We start from the raw sequence: 17,424 nt of genomic DNA, 5'->3' as shown, positions 1-17,424 counted from the left end.
GAGGAGTTGGGAGTTGAAAAGGAGCGCGAGAGGAGCCGGGAGTTGAAGAGAAGCACGAGAGGAGTCAGGAGTTGAAGAGGAGCGTGAGGAGCCAGGAGTTGAAGAGAAGCGTGAGAGGTGTCAGGAGTTGAAGAGGAGCGTGAGGAGCCAGGAGTTGAAGAGAAGCGTGAGAGGAGTCAAGAGTTCAAGAGGAGCGTGAGGAGCCAGGAGTTGAAGAGGAGCGTGAGGAGCCAGGAGTTGAAGAGAAGCATGAGAGGAGTCAGGAGTTGAAGAGAAGCTGGGAGAGCAGGGGTAACTGAGAGAGTTCGGTGAGGAGGGAACGAGGTGATCCTTTGAGTACCGTGAGTACGTTCGGGTAAGCATTAACTACTTTTGTTGCTTATAGTTTTTAAGGTCTTATTTTGTGGTTCCTTGTTTGTAGGGGCTATGCTCTGTAACAATGAAGAGCAGGGAAGAAGGGGCCGAGAGTAATTGACATTAAGCATCTTCCAAAAGGTTTAATTTAATTTAAAGAGGTAAGTCATGGCAGGAGAGCTCAAAGCCGTGGTGTGCTCCTCCTGCTCTATGTGGGAAGCCAGGCACATTTCCAGCGCCTGGGATCAGCATGTGGGCGGGAAGTGTCTCCAGCCGCAGCTCCTGGAAGCCCGGGTTTTGGTGCTGGAGTGGCAGCTGGAGACACTGTGGAGCATCCACGTGGAGCAGAGTATCGTGGATAGCGTGTATAGAGAGGTGGTCACTGCAGGCTAAGAGTCCACAGGCAAGAAGGGAATGGGTGACCACCAGGCAAAGCAAGAGGTCGAGGCAGACAGTGCAGGACTCTCCTGTGACTATTCCCCTGAAAATAGATATACCGCTTTGTATACTGTTGGGGGCAATGGCCTCTCAGGAGAAAGCAGCAACAGCCAAATTTGTTGCATCATGGTTGGCTCTGCTGCACAGGGGAGGAGTAAAGAGTGTGGGAATGCAATAGTTATAGGGGATTCAATTGTAAAGGGAATAGATAGGCGTTCTGTGGCTGCAAACAAGACTCCAGGATGGTATGTTGCCTCCCTGGTGCTAGGGTCAAGGATGTCTCAGAGCGACTACAGGACATCCTGAAAGGGGAGGGTGAACAGCCAGTGGTCGTGGTACACATTGGTACAAACGACATAGGTAAAAAAAGGAATGAGGTCCTAAAAGCAGAATATAGGGAGTTAAGAAGTAAGTTGAAAAGTAGGACCTCAAAGGCAGTGATCTCAGGATTACTACCAGTGCCACGTGCTAGTCAGAGTAGAAATAGCAGGATATATCGGATGAATACGTGGCTGAAGAGATGGTGTGAAGGGGAGGGTTTCAGATTCCTGGGGCATTGGGACCGGTTCTGGGGGAGATAGGACCAGTACAAACTGGATGGATTACACCCTGGTAGGACCGGGACTGATGCCCTAAGGGGAACATTTGCTAGAGTGGTTGAGGAGGGTTTAAACTAAAATGGCAGGGGGTTGGGAGCATCTGCAACGAGTCAAAGACAAGAACAAAAGACAGAAAATGGAATAAGAAAAGTGGTAGGCAGAGAAATCAAGGGCAAGAATCAAACAGGACCTCTGTGAAAAATAGTGGGAACGGGACAAGTAATTTTTAATGTTAGAAAGGCAAAACTTAAGGTTTTGTGCCTTAACATGAGGAGCATTTGCAATGAAGTGGATGAATTAACCGCACAAAAAATTGTAAACAGGAATGATACAGTCGGGATTATGGAGACATGGCTGCAGGGTGACGTGGGATGGGAACTGAACATCCAGGGGTGTTCAGTATTTAGGAAGGACAGACAAAAAGGAAAAGGTGGTGGAGTTGTATTGCTGGTTAAAGAGGAAATTAAAGCAATAGTGAGGCGAGATATTAGCTCCGCTGATGTGGAATCTGGCTGTGTAGAACTGAGAAACACAAAGGGGCAAAAAACGTTAGTGGGGGTTGTATATAGACTCCCAAACTGTAGTGGTGATGTTGGGAATGGCATTAAACAGGAAATTAGAGACGTATGTAACAAAGGAACATCAGTAATTATGGGTAACTTTAATCTGCATATAGATTGGGCAAATCAAATTAGTAACAATACCGTAGAGGAGGAATTCCTGGAGTGTATACGGGATGGTTTTCTGGACTAATATGTTGAGGAGCCAATGAGAGCACAGGCCATCCTTGACAGGGTATTGTGTAATGAGAAAGGAATAATTGGCAATCTAGTTGTGCTAAGTCCCTTGGGGATGAGCGATCATAATATGATAGAATTCTTCATCAAGATGGAGAGTGACATAGTTGATTCTGAGACTTTGGTCCTGAATCTTAGTAAAGGAAACTACGATGGTATGAGGCGCGAGTTGGTTTTGATGGATTGGGAAACATTACTTAAAGGGATGACGGTGGATAGGCAATGGCAAACATTCAAAGAGTGCATGGGTGAACTGCAACAATTGGTTAGTCCTGCCTGATGCAAAAGTAAAACAAGAAAGGTGGCCAAACCATGGCTTACAAGGAAAATTAGAGATAGTATTACTTGCAAGGAAGAGGCATACAAATTGGCCAGAAAAAACAACAGACCTGAGGAATGGGAGCACTTTAGAATTCAGCAAAGGAGGACCAAGGGATTGATTAAGAAGGGGAAAATAGAGTACAAAAGTAAGCTTGCAGGGAACATAGAAACTGACTGTAAAAGTTTCTATAGGTATGTGAAGAGAAAAAGATTGGTGAAGACAAATGTAGGTCCCTTACAGTCAGAAACAGGGGAATTTATAATGGGGAACAAAGAAATGGCTGACCAACTAAATGCATACTTTGGTTCGGTCGTCACAAAGGAGGACACAAATAACATACCAGAACAGTTGGGGAACCTGATAGTCGCCCAACCTCGGACGGCCCGCTTCTACCTCCTACCCAAAAATCCACAAACAGAACTGTCCCGGTAGACCGAGCGTGTCAGCTTGCTCCTGCCCCATGGAACTCATTTCTCGTTATCTTGATTCCCTTCTCTCTCCCCTTGTCCAGTCCCTTCCCACCTACATCCGTGATTCTTCTGACACCTTACGTCACATCAACAATTTCCAGTTCCCTGGCCCCAACCACTTCCTCTTCACCATGGACGTCCAATCCCTCTATATCTCCATCCCCCACCAGGATGGTTTGAGGGCCCTTAGCTTCTTCCTTGAACAGAGGCCCGAACAATCCCCATCCACCACTACTCTCCTCCGTCTGGCTGAACTTGTTCTCACACTGAACAATTTCTCCTTCAACTCCTCTCACTTCCTCCAAATAAAAGGTGTGGCTATGGGTACCCGCATGGGCCCCAGCTATGCCTGTCTCTTTATGGGGTATGTGGAACATTCCTTGTTTCAGTCCTACTCCGGCCCCCTTCCACAACTCTTCCTCTGGTACATCGATGATTACTTTGGTGCTGCTTCATGCTCTCGTCGGGACTTGGAAAAATTTATTAATTTTGCTTCCAATCTCCACCCCTCCATCATTTTCATGTGGTCCATTTCTGACACTTCCCTTCCCTTCCTTGACCTCTCTGTCTCAATCTCTGGTGATAGTCTGTCCACCAATATTCATTACAAGCCTACCGACTCCCACAGCTACCACGACTACAGCTCCTCACACCCCGCTTCCTGTAAGGACTCCATCCCATTCTCTCAGTTCCTTCGCCTCCATTGCATCTGTTCCAATGATGCTACCTTCAAAAACAGTTCTTCTGACATGTCCTCCTTCTTCTTTAACCGAGGTTTTCCACCCACGGTCGTTGACAGGGCTCTCAACCGTGTCCGGCCCATCTCCCGCGCATCCGCCCTCACGCCTTCTCCTCCCTCCCAGAAACATGATAGGGTCCCCCTTGTCCTCACTTATCACCCCACCAGCCTCCGCATTCAAAGGATCATCCTCCGCCATTTCCGCCAACTCCAGCATGATGCCACCACCAAACACATCTTCCCTTCACCCCACTGTCGGCATTCCGTAGGGATCGTTCCCTTTGGGACACCCTGGTCCACTCCTCCATCACCCCCTACTCCTCAACCCTCACCTATGGCACCTCCCCATGCCCACGCAAAAGATGTAACACCTGTCCCTTCACTTCCTCTCTCCTCACCGTCCAAGGGCCCAAACACTCCTTTCAAGTGAAGCAGCATTTCACTTGCATTTCCCACAACTTAGTCTACTGCATTCGTTGCTCCCAATTTGGTCTCCTCTACATTGGAGAGACCAAACGTAAACTGGGCGACCGCTTTGCAGAACACCTGCGGTCTGACCGCAAGAATGACCCAAACCTCCCTGTCGCTTGCCATTTTAACACTCCACCCTGCTCTCTTGCCCACATGTCTGTCCTTGGCTTGCTACATTGTTCCAGTGAAGCCCAACGCAAACTGGAGGAAAAACACCTCATCTTCCGACTAGGCACTTTACAGCCTTCCGGACTGAACATTGAATTCAACAACTTTAGGTCTTGAGCTCCCTCCTCCATCCCCACCCCCTTTCTGTTTCTTCCCCCTTTCTTTTGTTTTTTTTTCCCCAATAATTTATATAGATTTTTCTTTTCCCACCTATTTCCATTATTTTTAAATCTTTTATGCCCCCCCACCCTCACCAGAGCTATACGTTGAGTGCCCTCCCATCCATTCTTAATTAGCACATTCGTTTAGATAATATCACCAACTTCAACACCTGTGTTCTTTTGTTCCTTTGTCTGTGACATCTTTTGATGATCTGCTATCACTGCTTGCTTGCCCCTACAAGAACACCCCCCACCCCCCCTCCACTTCTCTCCCCCCACCAACCACCCCCCACTTTAAACCAGCTTATATTTTACCCCTCTCATTGTAAAGAAAAATCAGTTCTGTTGAGGGGTCATGAGGACTTGAAACATCAACTCTTTTCTTCTCCGCCGATGCTGCAAGACCTGCTGAGTTTTTCCAAGTAATTCTGTTTTTGTTTTGGATTTCCAGCATCCGCAGTTTTTTGTTTTTATCTATGGGGAACACAGGGTTTAGTGAGAGGGAGGAAATGAAAGAAATCAGTATTAGTAGGGAAATGTTGTTGGGGAAATTGATGGGATTGAAGGCCGATAAATCCGCAGAGCCTGATAATCTACATCCCAGAGTACTTAAGGAAGTGGCCCTAGAAATAGCGGATGCATTGGTGGTCATCTTCCGATACTCAATAGACCCTGGAACAGTTCCTACAGATTGGAGGGTAGCTAACGTAACCCCAATATTTAAAAAGGGAGGCAGAGAGAAAACAGGGAATTACAGACCAGTCAGCCTGACGATGGTAGTGGGGAAAATTCTAGAGTCCATTATAAAAGATTTAATAGCCGAGCACGTGGAAAACAGTGGCAGAATCGGACAGAGTCAGCATGGATTTATGAAAGAGAAATCATGCTTGACAAATCTACTGGAATTTTTCAAGGATGTTACTAGTAGAGTTGATGAGGGGAAGCCAGTGAATGTGGTTTATTGGGACTTTCAGAAGGCTTTCAACAAAGTGCCATAAAAGAGATTGGCGTGAAAATTAAAACGCATGGGATTGGGGGTAGTGTAGTGAGATGGATAGAAAACTGGTTGGCAGACAGGAAGCAAAGAGTAGGAATAGGCAGGTCTTTTTCCAAATGGCAGGCAGTGACTAGTGAGGTACCGCAGGGATCGGTGCTGGGATCCCAGTTATTCACAATATATATTCAAGATTTAGATGAGGGAATTAAATGTAATATCTCCAAATTTGCAGATGTCACAATGCTGGGTGGGAGAGTGAGCTGTGAAGAGGATGCAGAGATGCTTCAGTGTGATTTGGACAAGCTGACTGAGTGGGCAAATGCATGGCAGGTGCAGTATAATGTGGATAAAAGAGGGGTTGTCCATTTTGGTAGCAAAAACAAGAAGGCAGATTATTATCTGAATGGCTATAAATTGAGAGAGGGGAATGTGCAACAAGACCTGGGTGTCCTTGTACACCAGTCGCTGAAGGTAAGCATGCAGGTGCAGCAGGCGGTAAAGAAGGCAAATGGTATGTTGGCCTTCATAGCCAGAGGTTTCGAGTACAGGAACAGGGATGTCTTGCTGCAATTGTACAGGGCCTTGGTGAGACCATATCTGGAATATTGTGTGCAGTTTTAGTCTCCTTATCTGAGGAAGGATGTACTTGCTATCGAGGGAGTGCAGCGAAGGTTTACCCGACTGATTCCTGGGATGGTGGGACTGACATATGAGGAGAGATTGAGTCAGTTAAGATTATATTCGCTGGAGTTCAGAAGAAGGAGGGGGGATCTCATAGAAACCTATAAAATTCTAACAGGACTAGACAGGGTAGATGCAGGGAGGATGTTCCCGATGGTGAGGAGTCCAGAACCAGGGGTCACAGTCTGGGGATATGGGGTAGACCATTTAGGACTGAGATGAGGAGAAATTTCTTCACTCAGAGAGTGGTGAGCCTGTGGAATTCGTTACCACAGAAAGTAGTTGAGACCAAAATATTGTTTGTTTTCAAGGAGTTAGATATAGCTCTTGGGGTGAAAGGGATCAAAGGATATGGGGAGAAAGCGGGAGCAGGCTATTGAGTTGGATGATCAGCCATGATCGTAATGAATGGTGGAGCAGACTCGAAGGGCCGAATGGCCTACTCCTGCTCCTAGTTTCTATGTTTTTACATGGTGTTTATAGTGTAAATGTGAATTCCCCTTTTCTTTCAACAGGGTACAGTAGCAGGATGGTTATTTTACTGAATTCGTAATCCAGAGGCCTGGACAAACCATCCAGAGACATGAGTTCAAATTCCACCCTGGCAGCTGAGGAATTTATGTTCAGTTAATTAAATAAAAACTGTCTAAAAAAAAAAGGTGGACTAAAAATCTAGTAGCAGTAATGGTGACCATAAAGCGATTAGATTGTCATTAAAAACTCACCTGGTTCAATGGTGTCCCTCAGGAAAGGAAATCTGCTGTCCTTACCCAATCTGGCCTGTATGTGCTTCCAGACCCACAGCAACATGGTTGCCCTCGGAAATGGCCTGGCAAGCCACTCAAGGAGCAGCTCACCACTTCTCAAGGGCATTGAGGGGTGGGCAATAAATGCTAGCCTTGTCAGTGACACGTACAACCCGCAACCAAAGAAATTCTGATAGGGGTGGAAAGTTAAAAATAAAACAAGCTCATTAAGAATGGATTTCATTTCTTTATTTCTCCAATATGACAAAATAAACACATTCTGCAATTGTACTCACTGTACATTCAATGCATATATCCCCTGATTCATTCCATATACAGCAACGCAGACAGCTCCCACTCAATATTTCAAAAGACTTGACATTTACTGAAATTCCCTTTGCATTTTTTGAACTAAACTCTCAAAGGGACATTACTTTTACAAGCAGAATACTGAAGTACGAAAATAAAGAGGGAGAGCGAGAAAGATCAATCTTCGGTTATAGTTAAACTTTGCAAGTTATTTCACAGCTTAGCGAGCGCAGCACTGTGTGGTAACACAGCATGGCTTCATAGTTGAATGGAGCATAGTATCTTGGTGTCAGCTAATCGAATCCCTGCCAATCACTTTGTTCGGAGTCGTACTCTGGTTCTGAGCCTATGCACTTAACGCCTTCCAACAGCATGGGGGTTCCATGGAGCCGGTCTGAAATACAAGGACAGACAAGAATAGTAGATTCCAAAGGTATTTGAATAAACTGTTCATGGGTTGAGGTATACAGAACAGCCTGATTCCATAAACCCTGCCATTTCCAATTAAATCTATAGAACCTGCATACACACTTACAGTGCTGAGAAAGACCCTTCGGCCCATCATGTCACTGCTGGCTCTTTGAAAGTCTTGAAGGAAAGAATTATGCTTCTGTTGCACCATTTACAACCTCAGGATGTCCCCAAGTGCTTTGCAGCCAATTATGTACTAGTTATCATGTGGGAAACATGTCAGCCAATCAGTATCCACAAACAGCAATTGGAGAATTTCCCTATTCTTCTTTGAAATAGCGCCATGGGATCTTTTGTCAATCCTTCAAGGGCAGATTGGGTCTCAGTTTTACGACTCACCTGAAAGGCAGCACCTCTGACAGTGCCACACTCCCTCAGCACTGCAGTGTGAATGCCAACCTGGATTTTCTGGGACTTGAAAGCCACATACTTCTAACATTTCTGCTAGTCACTCAAAAGATAAACTGTGAAAGGAGGTCATGTTTTCAAGCCCTACTCCAACTAGTTGAGCACATAATTGGAGGTTAAACAGAGGCCCCATTTGTGCTTCCTGTTGGATGTGAAAAATCTTGTGACATTACTTGGGGAACAGAGGGGTTCTGCTGTGTGTTAGCTAACGCCCATCCTTCAATACATGTCACTGAGACAGATTGCCTGGTCATTAGCAAAAATAGCTGGAAAAATTCAGCAGGTCTGACAGCATCTGAGGAGAGTCTGTATGACTCTTCATCAGAACTAAAGAAAAATATAAGTTCTATAAGTGCTGTCAGATCTGCTGAGTTTTTCCAGCTTGTTTTGTTTTTGTTTCAGATTTCCAGCATCAGCAGTATTTTGCTTTAATACCTGGTCATTAGGCTCATTCCTTGGCTGTGCCTTTCTACATTAGAATATTGACTGCACTTCAATGGTTTTGGCTATAAAACATTTTGGGATGCCCGGAGGTCAGGACAGGTGCCATACAAATGCAAGATCTGCTAACTTTCTGAATTTTGCTGGCCTCCACTTGCTCCATAGCCCAGTGAGGAACTGTCAACTGAAAACTGCCATTAAGTAGAGTTTTCTTCAGGGAGAGGTTTTAAGAGCATGGAATGGTTTGGGCAGAGGCAACGCTAATGTCCAAGGAAAGAGTTGAGTTTGTCTTTTCCCTAGTCAGTGGGTCAAAAGCATTTCTAGTCTTAAAAATTAAAAACCTTGGTCCAGGGTGACACGGTTACATGGCCTTCAACATTTGGCATGAAGAGAGAGAGAAACACATACCAGTCACCATCTTCTCAAGGGCAACCAGAGCGGCGCACATCAGAATAAGGTTTTGTGTTTTGAAACCACAGCTGACAACTTGCTGATAGCAGACCCTCCAAAGGAGGGAACAATACAAGGGTTTCTTTTTGCTCACTGATGTGGGGGGGGGGGGGGGCGGCGGCTTCGGCTGTTGTGAGGTTGAGCAAGGTGGAAAGTCAAATCTCCTGTTAGCGCTCAGTCCAAGCTCCATAGCGGCCATTGCTACCTTGGAGTTCGTGACCCTCACAGAGGTTCCACAGATGGGGAAGTCCTGTGCCAGGCTGTTTCAGAGGGCAGTTAAGGGTCACACTGCTGAGAGTCACATTGCTGTGGCCTGGCCTATACATGACTCCAGACCCATATAAGGATAGGAGATTTCCTTTGCTCATGGAAATTAGGGAACCAGATGAGTTTTTATACCAATCAGTGGTTTTATGGTTGCTGTTACTGATACTAGCTTTTTAATCTAAATTTATTTAAGTAACTGAATTTAAATTGTCCATGGTGAGATTTGAACTCGTGTCTTTGAATCATTAATTCAGGCCTCCGTATTACTAGTCCAGTAGGATAACCACTATGCTACGGTACTCTCCAATAAGAGTTATACAACATATTGGATGATGTATTACTGCATTCCACTGTTAAAAAGGCCACAATGCTATGCAGTTCTGAGGTGATTAAAGGCTGATTGCAACCAAGGAGACGGGGATGTGGGAAATGCTGGGCATTCTTTGACTTGTTAATACTTTTAGGTGTGACAACTAAATTTGGTGGTGTGATCCTTAGAAGTGGATAGCCAGATTGCAAAACATATCCATATATATCTATATAGATGTGCATCAATAAGCACACAAACGTAACATGTAACTCTAGCTACATGCATGTTCCTCCCATCCACGTTAACCTTATTTCTCATGCCACGATTTTTGGTAACACATTTCAGGTCAACATATGCAAATGAAAAATTCTACATCAACATTTTATAATAGGAAATTCTTGTACTAAGGTTTTGAATTTCACCGTCACATCTTGTTAATGAACCAATCAAATCACAATGATTTTAACAGCTTTTTAGCCATAATTTTTCCAAGTAACTTAAATTATCAATGCCCAAAAATAAGATTTTAAACAAAATGCTGTTTTAAAAAATTACCAATTTCACATTAGCATGATTGAATTTACCCAATGACTAATCTTCTGTGGCTTTAGATGCCTCCTTTGAAGTTTGTTTTTCAAGGCCTTAGCTTCTCTCAGAAGCCTGGACTTCGCCTAGATGTTGCCCCCCCCCTCCCAGTTGGAAGAGTGGTCAACCAGATCGGAGCATTCTTAACCAGTGCAGTATGTGAACTCTCCTGGCATGCATCAGGAGGTTTATGATAAAAGGAAAGTTCATACCCCCTCATCCTGGAAAATTTGAAAGCTGCTTTTCCCCAAAAGCTTGGAGATAAATTGAAGATTGTATTTTCATAGCATCAATTCACAAATCATTAGAAGTAGCAAAGTGGGGTTAACAAAGCCATAAAAAATGCAAAGCACTGGGGTTCATTTCTAGCGGAATATCATTCGAAAGCAGAGCAGTTAAGTTGAATTTATTGAAATTTGATTGCTCTGCAGCTAGATTACTGTGTGTATTTCAAAAATGACATAAAGGCACTGGTGAAAATTCAACTTGAGGGTTCAACTATCAGGAAAGAGTGGGGCTCTTTTCTTTAGAAAAGAGAAGACTGAGAATTGGCCTCATGGAGATCCTTAACATTGTAAAAGGGTTTGTTAGGTTGAGAAGATGTTTCCACTTCAAGAGGAGTCGAAAACTAGAGGCCACAAATACAAGATAGTCACTGATAAATCCAATTGGAAATTCAGGAGAAACATCTTCCAGTAAAGAGTGGTGAGAATGTGGAACTCCCTGTTACAGGGAGTGGTTGATGTGAATAGCTGGGGAGAAAGCAATGGAAGGGTATGCTGATAAAGTCGGGTGAGAGGACGGTTATGCATGGAGCATCAACATTGGCACAGAGCCCAACTGGTTTCCAAATGTCCTTCAGGGAAGAGAACCTGCCACCCGTGTGTGACTCTTAATGTTCCTAGAATAACTGAGGACGGGCAGCCAACACTGCCTTGTCACTGTCGCTTGGGCTGATTGTGAAGAATGACCACACGTATAAGATGCTGCATGGTGCCTGTACTGTGCCTCAGTGTAGGAGCAGCAAAGGAGAGAGACAAGACAGCAAACAAATGCTTTCAGGCAAAACATACATAGAAACACACCTCAGCTAGTCTGGACTTTGTGCAGAGGAGATGTGAAGGGAGAGAGGGTGGGATGGACTGAGAGCAGAAAACTAGGGTAGTGAGGCAGAGAGGAAGGAAGTGCCATCTTTGTACATGTAAGATGACCGAAACTAAGGCTGGTAGTGGGGAGAGCTTTCCCAACAATTCCAGTAGGTGTCAGTGCAGGCTGTTGGAGTGAACGTACCTGCACTTGCGCTATGATTCTCACACACATCCACAAGCTGCTCTAGCATTAACTCGCACCTCAGATGCTTGTAGATCATACATTGCCTTTAGTGTCTGTTCACTTTCCCCCCTTAATGCCGAGCATCTTCCCCCTGTAACTAGGGCTCAGGGGAATATTAAAAAGATTGTGGCGTTGCCTGCAGAGAAGTGGAGAGAGTTAGAGTTGCCAACTTCAGTTGAATACATTCCTGGAGGTTTAGCCATGTGAACCACCCTCATCATTGGTTCAAAAATATATTCATTCTTGTGACGTCAAATGGGAAATCATCAGGCTGTTACATCAAAAAGCCTTTTCTTCTTGGAAAAGTTCCATCACCAGACGATTTCTATGTAAATCACAGCACTACAGGACTGGGAAAAAAGATATACAAGGTGGTAAAGGGCAAGATCAGGCAGCAAATCTTCACCCAGAGTGACCAGAGGTCTCAGGTAAACATAAGGACTTAAGAAACAGGAGTACGAGTAGGCCATTCAGCCAATTGAGCCTGCACCACCGTTCCAAAGGATCACTGATTGTGGGATTAGCTCTATTTTCCTACCTGCCTCTCATAACCCCCCAACTCCCTTGCCAATAAAAAAAATCTAACTCAGCCTTTATCTTCAATGACCCAGCCTTCACTGCTCTCCGTGGAAGGGAATTGAAACTACTGATGATGCTCTGAGAGAAGAAATTCCTTCTCATATCCGCCTTAAATAGGTGCCCCCTAGTTCTGGATTCACCCATGAGGGGAAACATCCTCTTAGCAGTCAGCCTGTCAAGCCGCCTCAGGATCTTTTATGTTACAATAAAATCACCTCTCATTCTTCTAAACTGCTATGAGTATAGGCCTAACCTTTCCTCTTAAGGCAAACCCCTCATCTCAGGGATGAGCCCATTGAACATTCTCTGAAATTGCTTCCAGTGCAAGTCCCTTCTTAAGGTGAACGAAACCTGTATACGGTATTCCAGGTGTGGTCTCACCAATGCCCTGCTCAGTTGCAGCAAGACTTCCCTACTTTTACATTCCATCCCCCTTTGCAACAGAGGCCAACATTCCATTTGCCTCCCGAATTACTTGCTGCACCAGCATACTAACTTATTTACATTGAAGGCCAAGAGCCTTGAATTGTTGACAAATTACATTTATGTGACCATGGTAAAACATCCCAGCAGTGTTACCAAACAAAAATTGACACCAAGCCATATAGAATCATAGAATGGTTACAGCACTGAAGGAGAATGGTTACAGCACTGAAGGAGACCTTTCATCTTGTCCTGTATCCGCTGCCTCTGCAGAAGCAACTCATCTGGTCCCACTCCTCTGCCTTTGCTCCGAAGTTGCCCAAGTTTCCCCCCCCACCTCCTCAGGTGCTTATCCAATTGCCTTTTGAAAGCCACAAATGAATATGCCTCCACCAAAGTATCAGGGAGTGCATTCCAGATCCTAACCACTGGCTGCGTAAGAAAGTTTTTTCTCATGTTGCCGTAGCTTCTTTCAACCATCACCTTAAATCTGTCTCTTCTGGTTGTTGATCAAAGAACAAAGAACAAAGAAAAGTACAGCACAGGAACAGGCCCTTCGGCCCTCCAAGCCTGCGCCGATCATATTGCCTGTCAAACTAAAACATTTTATACTTCCGGGGTCCGTATCCCTCTATTCCCATCCTATTCATGTATTTGTCAAGCTGCCTCTTAACACCACTATCGCACCTGCTTCCACCACCTCCTCTGAAAGCGAATTCTAGACACTCACTACCCTCTGCGTAAAAAACTTGCCCCGCACATCTCCTCTAAAGTTTTCTCCTCTCACCTTAAATCTATGTCCCCTAGTAATTGACTCTTCCACCCTGGGAAAAAGCTTCTGACTATCTACTCTGTCCATGCCACTCATAATTTTGTTAACTTCTATCAAGTCACTCCTCAATCTCCGTCGCTCTAGTGAGAACAATCTGAGTTTCTCCAACCTCTCCTCATAGTTAATAAACTCCAGACCAGGCAGCATCCTGGTAAACCTCCTCTGTACCCTCTCCAACACTTCCATATCCTTCTGGTAATGTGGCGACCAGAATTGCACGCAACATTCCAAGTGTGGCCTAACCAAGGTTCTATACAGCTGTAGCATGACTTCCCAGCTTTTATACTCAATACCCCTGCCAATGAAGGCAAGCATGCCATATGCCTTCCTGACTACCTTATCCACCTGCATTGCCACTTTTAGTGACCTGTGAACCGGTACACCCAGATCTCTCTGCCCATCGATGCACTTAAGGGTTCTGCCATTTATTGTATAATTCCTACCTGTATTAGACCTTACAAAATGCATTACCTCGCATTTGTCCGGATTAAACTCCATCTGCCATTTCTCCGTCCAAGTCACCAACCGATCTATATCCCGTTGTATCCTTTGACGATCCTCTTCACTATCTGCAACTCCTCCAACCTTAGTATCGTCTGTAAACTTACTAATTAGCCCAGTTACATTTTCCTCCAAATCATTTACGTATACTGCAAACAGCAAAGGTCCCAGCACTGATCCCTGCGGGACACCACTAGTCACAGCTCTCCATTCAGAAAAGCACCCTTCCACTGCTACCCTCTGTCATCTATGACCAAGCCAATTCTGTATCCATCTTGCCAGATCACCTCTGATCCCATGCCACTTTACCTTCTGTACTAGTCTGCTATGAGGGACCTTGTCAAAGGCCTTACTGAAATCCATGTAGATAACATCCACTGCCCTTCCATCGTCGATCATCTTTGTCACTTCCTCGAAAAACCCGATCAAGTTAGTGAGACACGACTTCCCCTTCACAAAACCATGCTGTCTCTCACTAATATGTTCATTTGCTTCCAAATGGTAGTAAATCCTGTCATGAAGAATCTTCTCCAATATTTTCCCTAGCACTGACGTAAGGCTCACCGGCCTGTAATTTCCTGGGTTATCCCTGCTACCCTTCTTAAACAATGGAACAACACTGGCCATTCTCCTCTGGGACCTCACCCATAGCTAGTGAGGATCCTTCCACTAATGGGAACAGTTTCTCTTTATCTACTCCGCCCAATCCCCTCATGATCTTGAACACCTCTATCAAATCTTCTCTCTACGTTCTCTTCTCCAAGAATAGCCCCACTTCTCCAATCCATCCACGAAATTGAAGTTGCTCATCCCTGGAACCATTCTCGTAAATTTTTTCCACTCCCTCCCAAAAGCCTTCACATTCTCCTTAAAATGAGGTGCCCACAATACTCCCCTTGAGGCTGAACCAGTGTTTCATAAAAGTTCATCATAACTTCCTTGCTTTTGCACTCTGTGGCTCAATTAATAAACCCCAAGGCCCCATTTGCCTTTTTAACAGCCTTCTCAATCTGTCTTACCACCTTGAACAATTTGTGCACATACATCCCCGGATCTCTCTGATCGTTCACCCCTATAGATTTGTACCTTTTGTTTTATCTTGCCATTCTTCGTTCTTCTTACCATCACTGAATCCCACACTATCAACATCCTGGGGGTTACCATTGGCCAGAAACTGAACTGGACTAGCCACATAAATACTGTGGCTATAAGGGCAGATCAGAGAGTAGGGATCCTGCGGTGTGTAACCCCCAATGCCTGTCCACCATCTACAGGGCACAAGTCAGGAGTGTGATGGAATACTCTCCACTGGCCTGGATGAGTGCAGAAACTTGAAACCATCCAGGACAAAGCAGCCACTTGACTGGCACCACATCCACAAACATTCACTCCCTCCACTACTGACACACAGTAGCAGCAGTGCGTACCATCTACAAGATGCATTGCAGGAATTCACCAAGGCTGCTTAGATAGAACCTTCCAAACCCACAACCACTGCCACCTAGAAGGACAAGGGCAGCAGATACATGGGAACACCACCACTTGGAAGTTCCCCTCCAGGCCACTCACTGACTTGGAAATATATCACCGACCCTTCAATGTCGTTGGGTCAAAATTTTATTTTTATTTTATCTCAAAGCTTTCAAAGCAACTCCGATATCTGAGGCCCTAATGCATTGCAGGCTCCTTCTTCACCTGGCTCCTCCCATTTACCACCATACCCCATTCTCCACTGTAGGCCCCTGTGCTGCTGCACCAGAGGCCCAATCCTCCACAGGTTTCTGCACTCCCTCACCAATGGTCCCTTCTACACTGCAAGTCCCTTCACTCCTCCACTGCAGGCCCCTGTGCCTCCCCACCACGGGCCTGCTCCTCCACCACAGGCCCCTCTAAAAAAAAAAGTACATATTGACCGCTTGCTTAGGCATCCATCAATTAACCCACCTCACATTGACATTTCACATTTACAAGTATGTGGTTTTTTTCTTAATAGGTTTGTGCAGTGTTTAAAACTAAGAACGGCCTCACTGCATGTAGGAGTAGATGAAGCAATTCTGAACATTGTAATCATTTGACAACCACTGTATTGTGCCTGGAGTTAATTATTCTGCACTTTCATCTTTCATTGTTAACAAACGAGCTCCTTAGATACTTAATATTCATCGTGTTAACCTTCCATTTGGTTATCTCCTGGGTCAAAACACAATCCATCATTAAGCAGGTGAGATAGTTATCTTTCTCTCAAATGACAAGACCAATAATATTATATAATAAAAGCAAAATAATGCAGATGCTGGAAATCTGAAATAAAAACAGAAAATGCTGGAAAAATCGACAGCATCTGTGGAGAGAGAAACAGAATTAACATTTCGAGTCTGTATGACCCTTCTTTAGACCAATATTTTATATATATATATATATATATATCTGCTTCCATTGGAAAGCCCAGGACAAGATCCCATGCCCAGGATACTGTCATAGTCGACAAGGATAACAGGGATGAGTGGAATCAGGTCACCATGGTTACACATTGGTCAAGTTGGGTTTTATAAATCTCCAGATAGTTGGTGAGCTTTATTTTCTGAAAGTGACAATAATTACTCCTCAGAAAGAGGGGGAAAAAAGGTTGCAGAGATGGGCACAAGAGAGAGAGGAGGACTGAAAGAGAAATGGGGTGGATGAGAGAGAGAGAAGAAAGAGAGAGAAAAGTATGGGCAAGAGAGGGAAAAGAAGAAGAGGAGAAATCAAACCAAATAATAAATAATATTAGAGGAAAGAATGATAAAAGAAGAGAAAACACAGCAAAGGAAGCAACAGAAACTCAAATCAAATCATTTGTATAAGGAGGTTGCCTGTCACTTGAGTGATGGAGCTGATGTGGACCATTGCTCAGTCCAGTGTGGGTTGGAGGTCAGGAAGTTCAGACATCATTATCTGACTGTCATCAAAAACCCCTCAGCTCCTCAGAGCTGACCCACAGGCTGCTTGCTGCCCCCTCAGAACTAGCCCACAGGCTGCTGTACCTCAGCTCCTTAGAAGCCCCTCGCCTGGGTACCACCAGCTTTAAACAGTTGGGGATCTGACAGCCTGTGATTCCCCAGGTCCTGCTCGTTTAATTTGGAAGGGAACATTAAATCACTGTCAGGTTCTGAACTTAATGAGCTTTAGTTGGGTCAATGAGCACAAATGGCTTCCTACCACATCCAAGCAGCAATGCTATCTCGTTGGTTTGCCCCCACCGTCATAATGTAGACCCAGCATCACACCACTGGGCTTCCGCTCCAATGTGTCCCCAACACGATTATAGTGCCCTGCCTCAGGTCCCACTAGAACGGCCTCCATTAACTTCCGCCCAGACACACCAACACACTAAAACGTACACACAAATGCAATAAAACACACACACACTGCTGGCTCGCTCTCGGGTCTGCTCTGGAGAGCATTATTTACAACAAATTTGCATGAAAATTATACTGTGGGTTATTTCCTCCATTGACAAAGAAGTTAGCCCCAGCAAATGGTTAAGCTCCTGGGTATTGTGGCTTCATGGCCTTCAAGCATTAATGTTAGCAC

At 44.8% G+C, this 17,424-nt stretch overlaps 1 protein-coding gene across 8 annotated transcripts in view; it reads right to left on the bottom strand.

The window, feature by feature from the left end:
• Positions 1 to 7,177: 7,177 nt before the first annotated feature.
• Positions 7,178 to 17,424, bottom strand: part of c1h20orf27 (chromosome 1 C20orf27 homolog) — a 147,526-nt gene continuing 137,279 nt past the window's right edge. For all 8 annotated transcript variants that reach the window (XM_041210760.1, XM_041210546.1, XM_041210677.1 and 5 more), the window contains one exon: positions 7,178 to 7,646. In XM_041210760.1, the coding sequence (XP_041066694.1) occupies positions 7,546 to 7,646 (101 nt within the window). In that variant the 3' untranslated portion in view covers positions 7,178 to 7,545. The remainder of the gene's footprint in view (positions 7,647 to 17,424) is intronic.

Source organism: Carcharodon carcharias, chromosome 1, assembly GCF_017639515.1.
Source record: "Carcharodon carcharias isolate sCarCar2 chromosome 1, sCarCar2.pri, whole genome shotgun sequence".
In the NCBI taxonomy this organism is placed as follows: domain Eukaryota; kingdom Metazoa; phylum Chordata; class Chondrichthyes; order Lamniformes; family Lamnidae; genus Carcharodon; species Carcharodon carcharias.
Note: the sequence above shows the minus strand (reverse complement) of the source record. Positions and strands in the feature narration are given on the sequence as shown.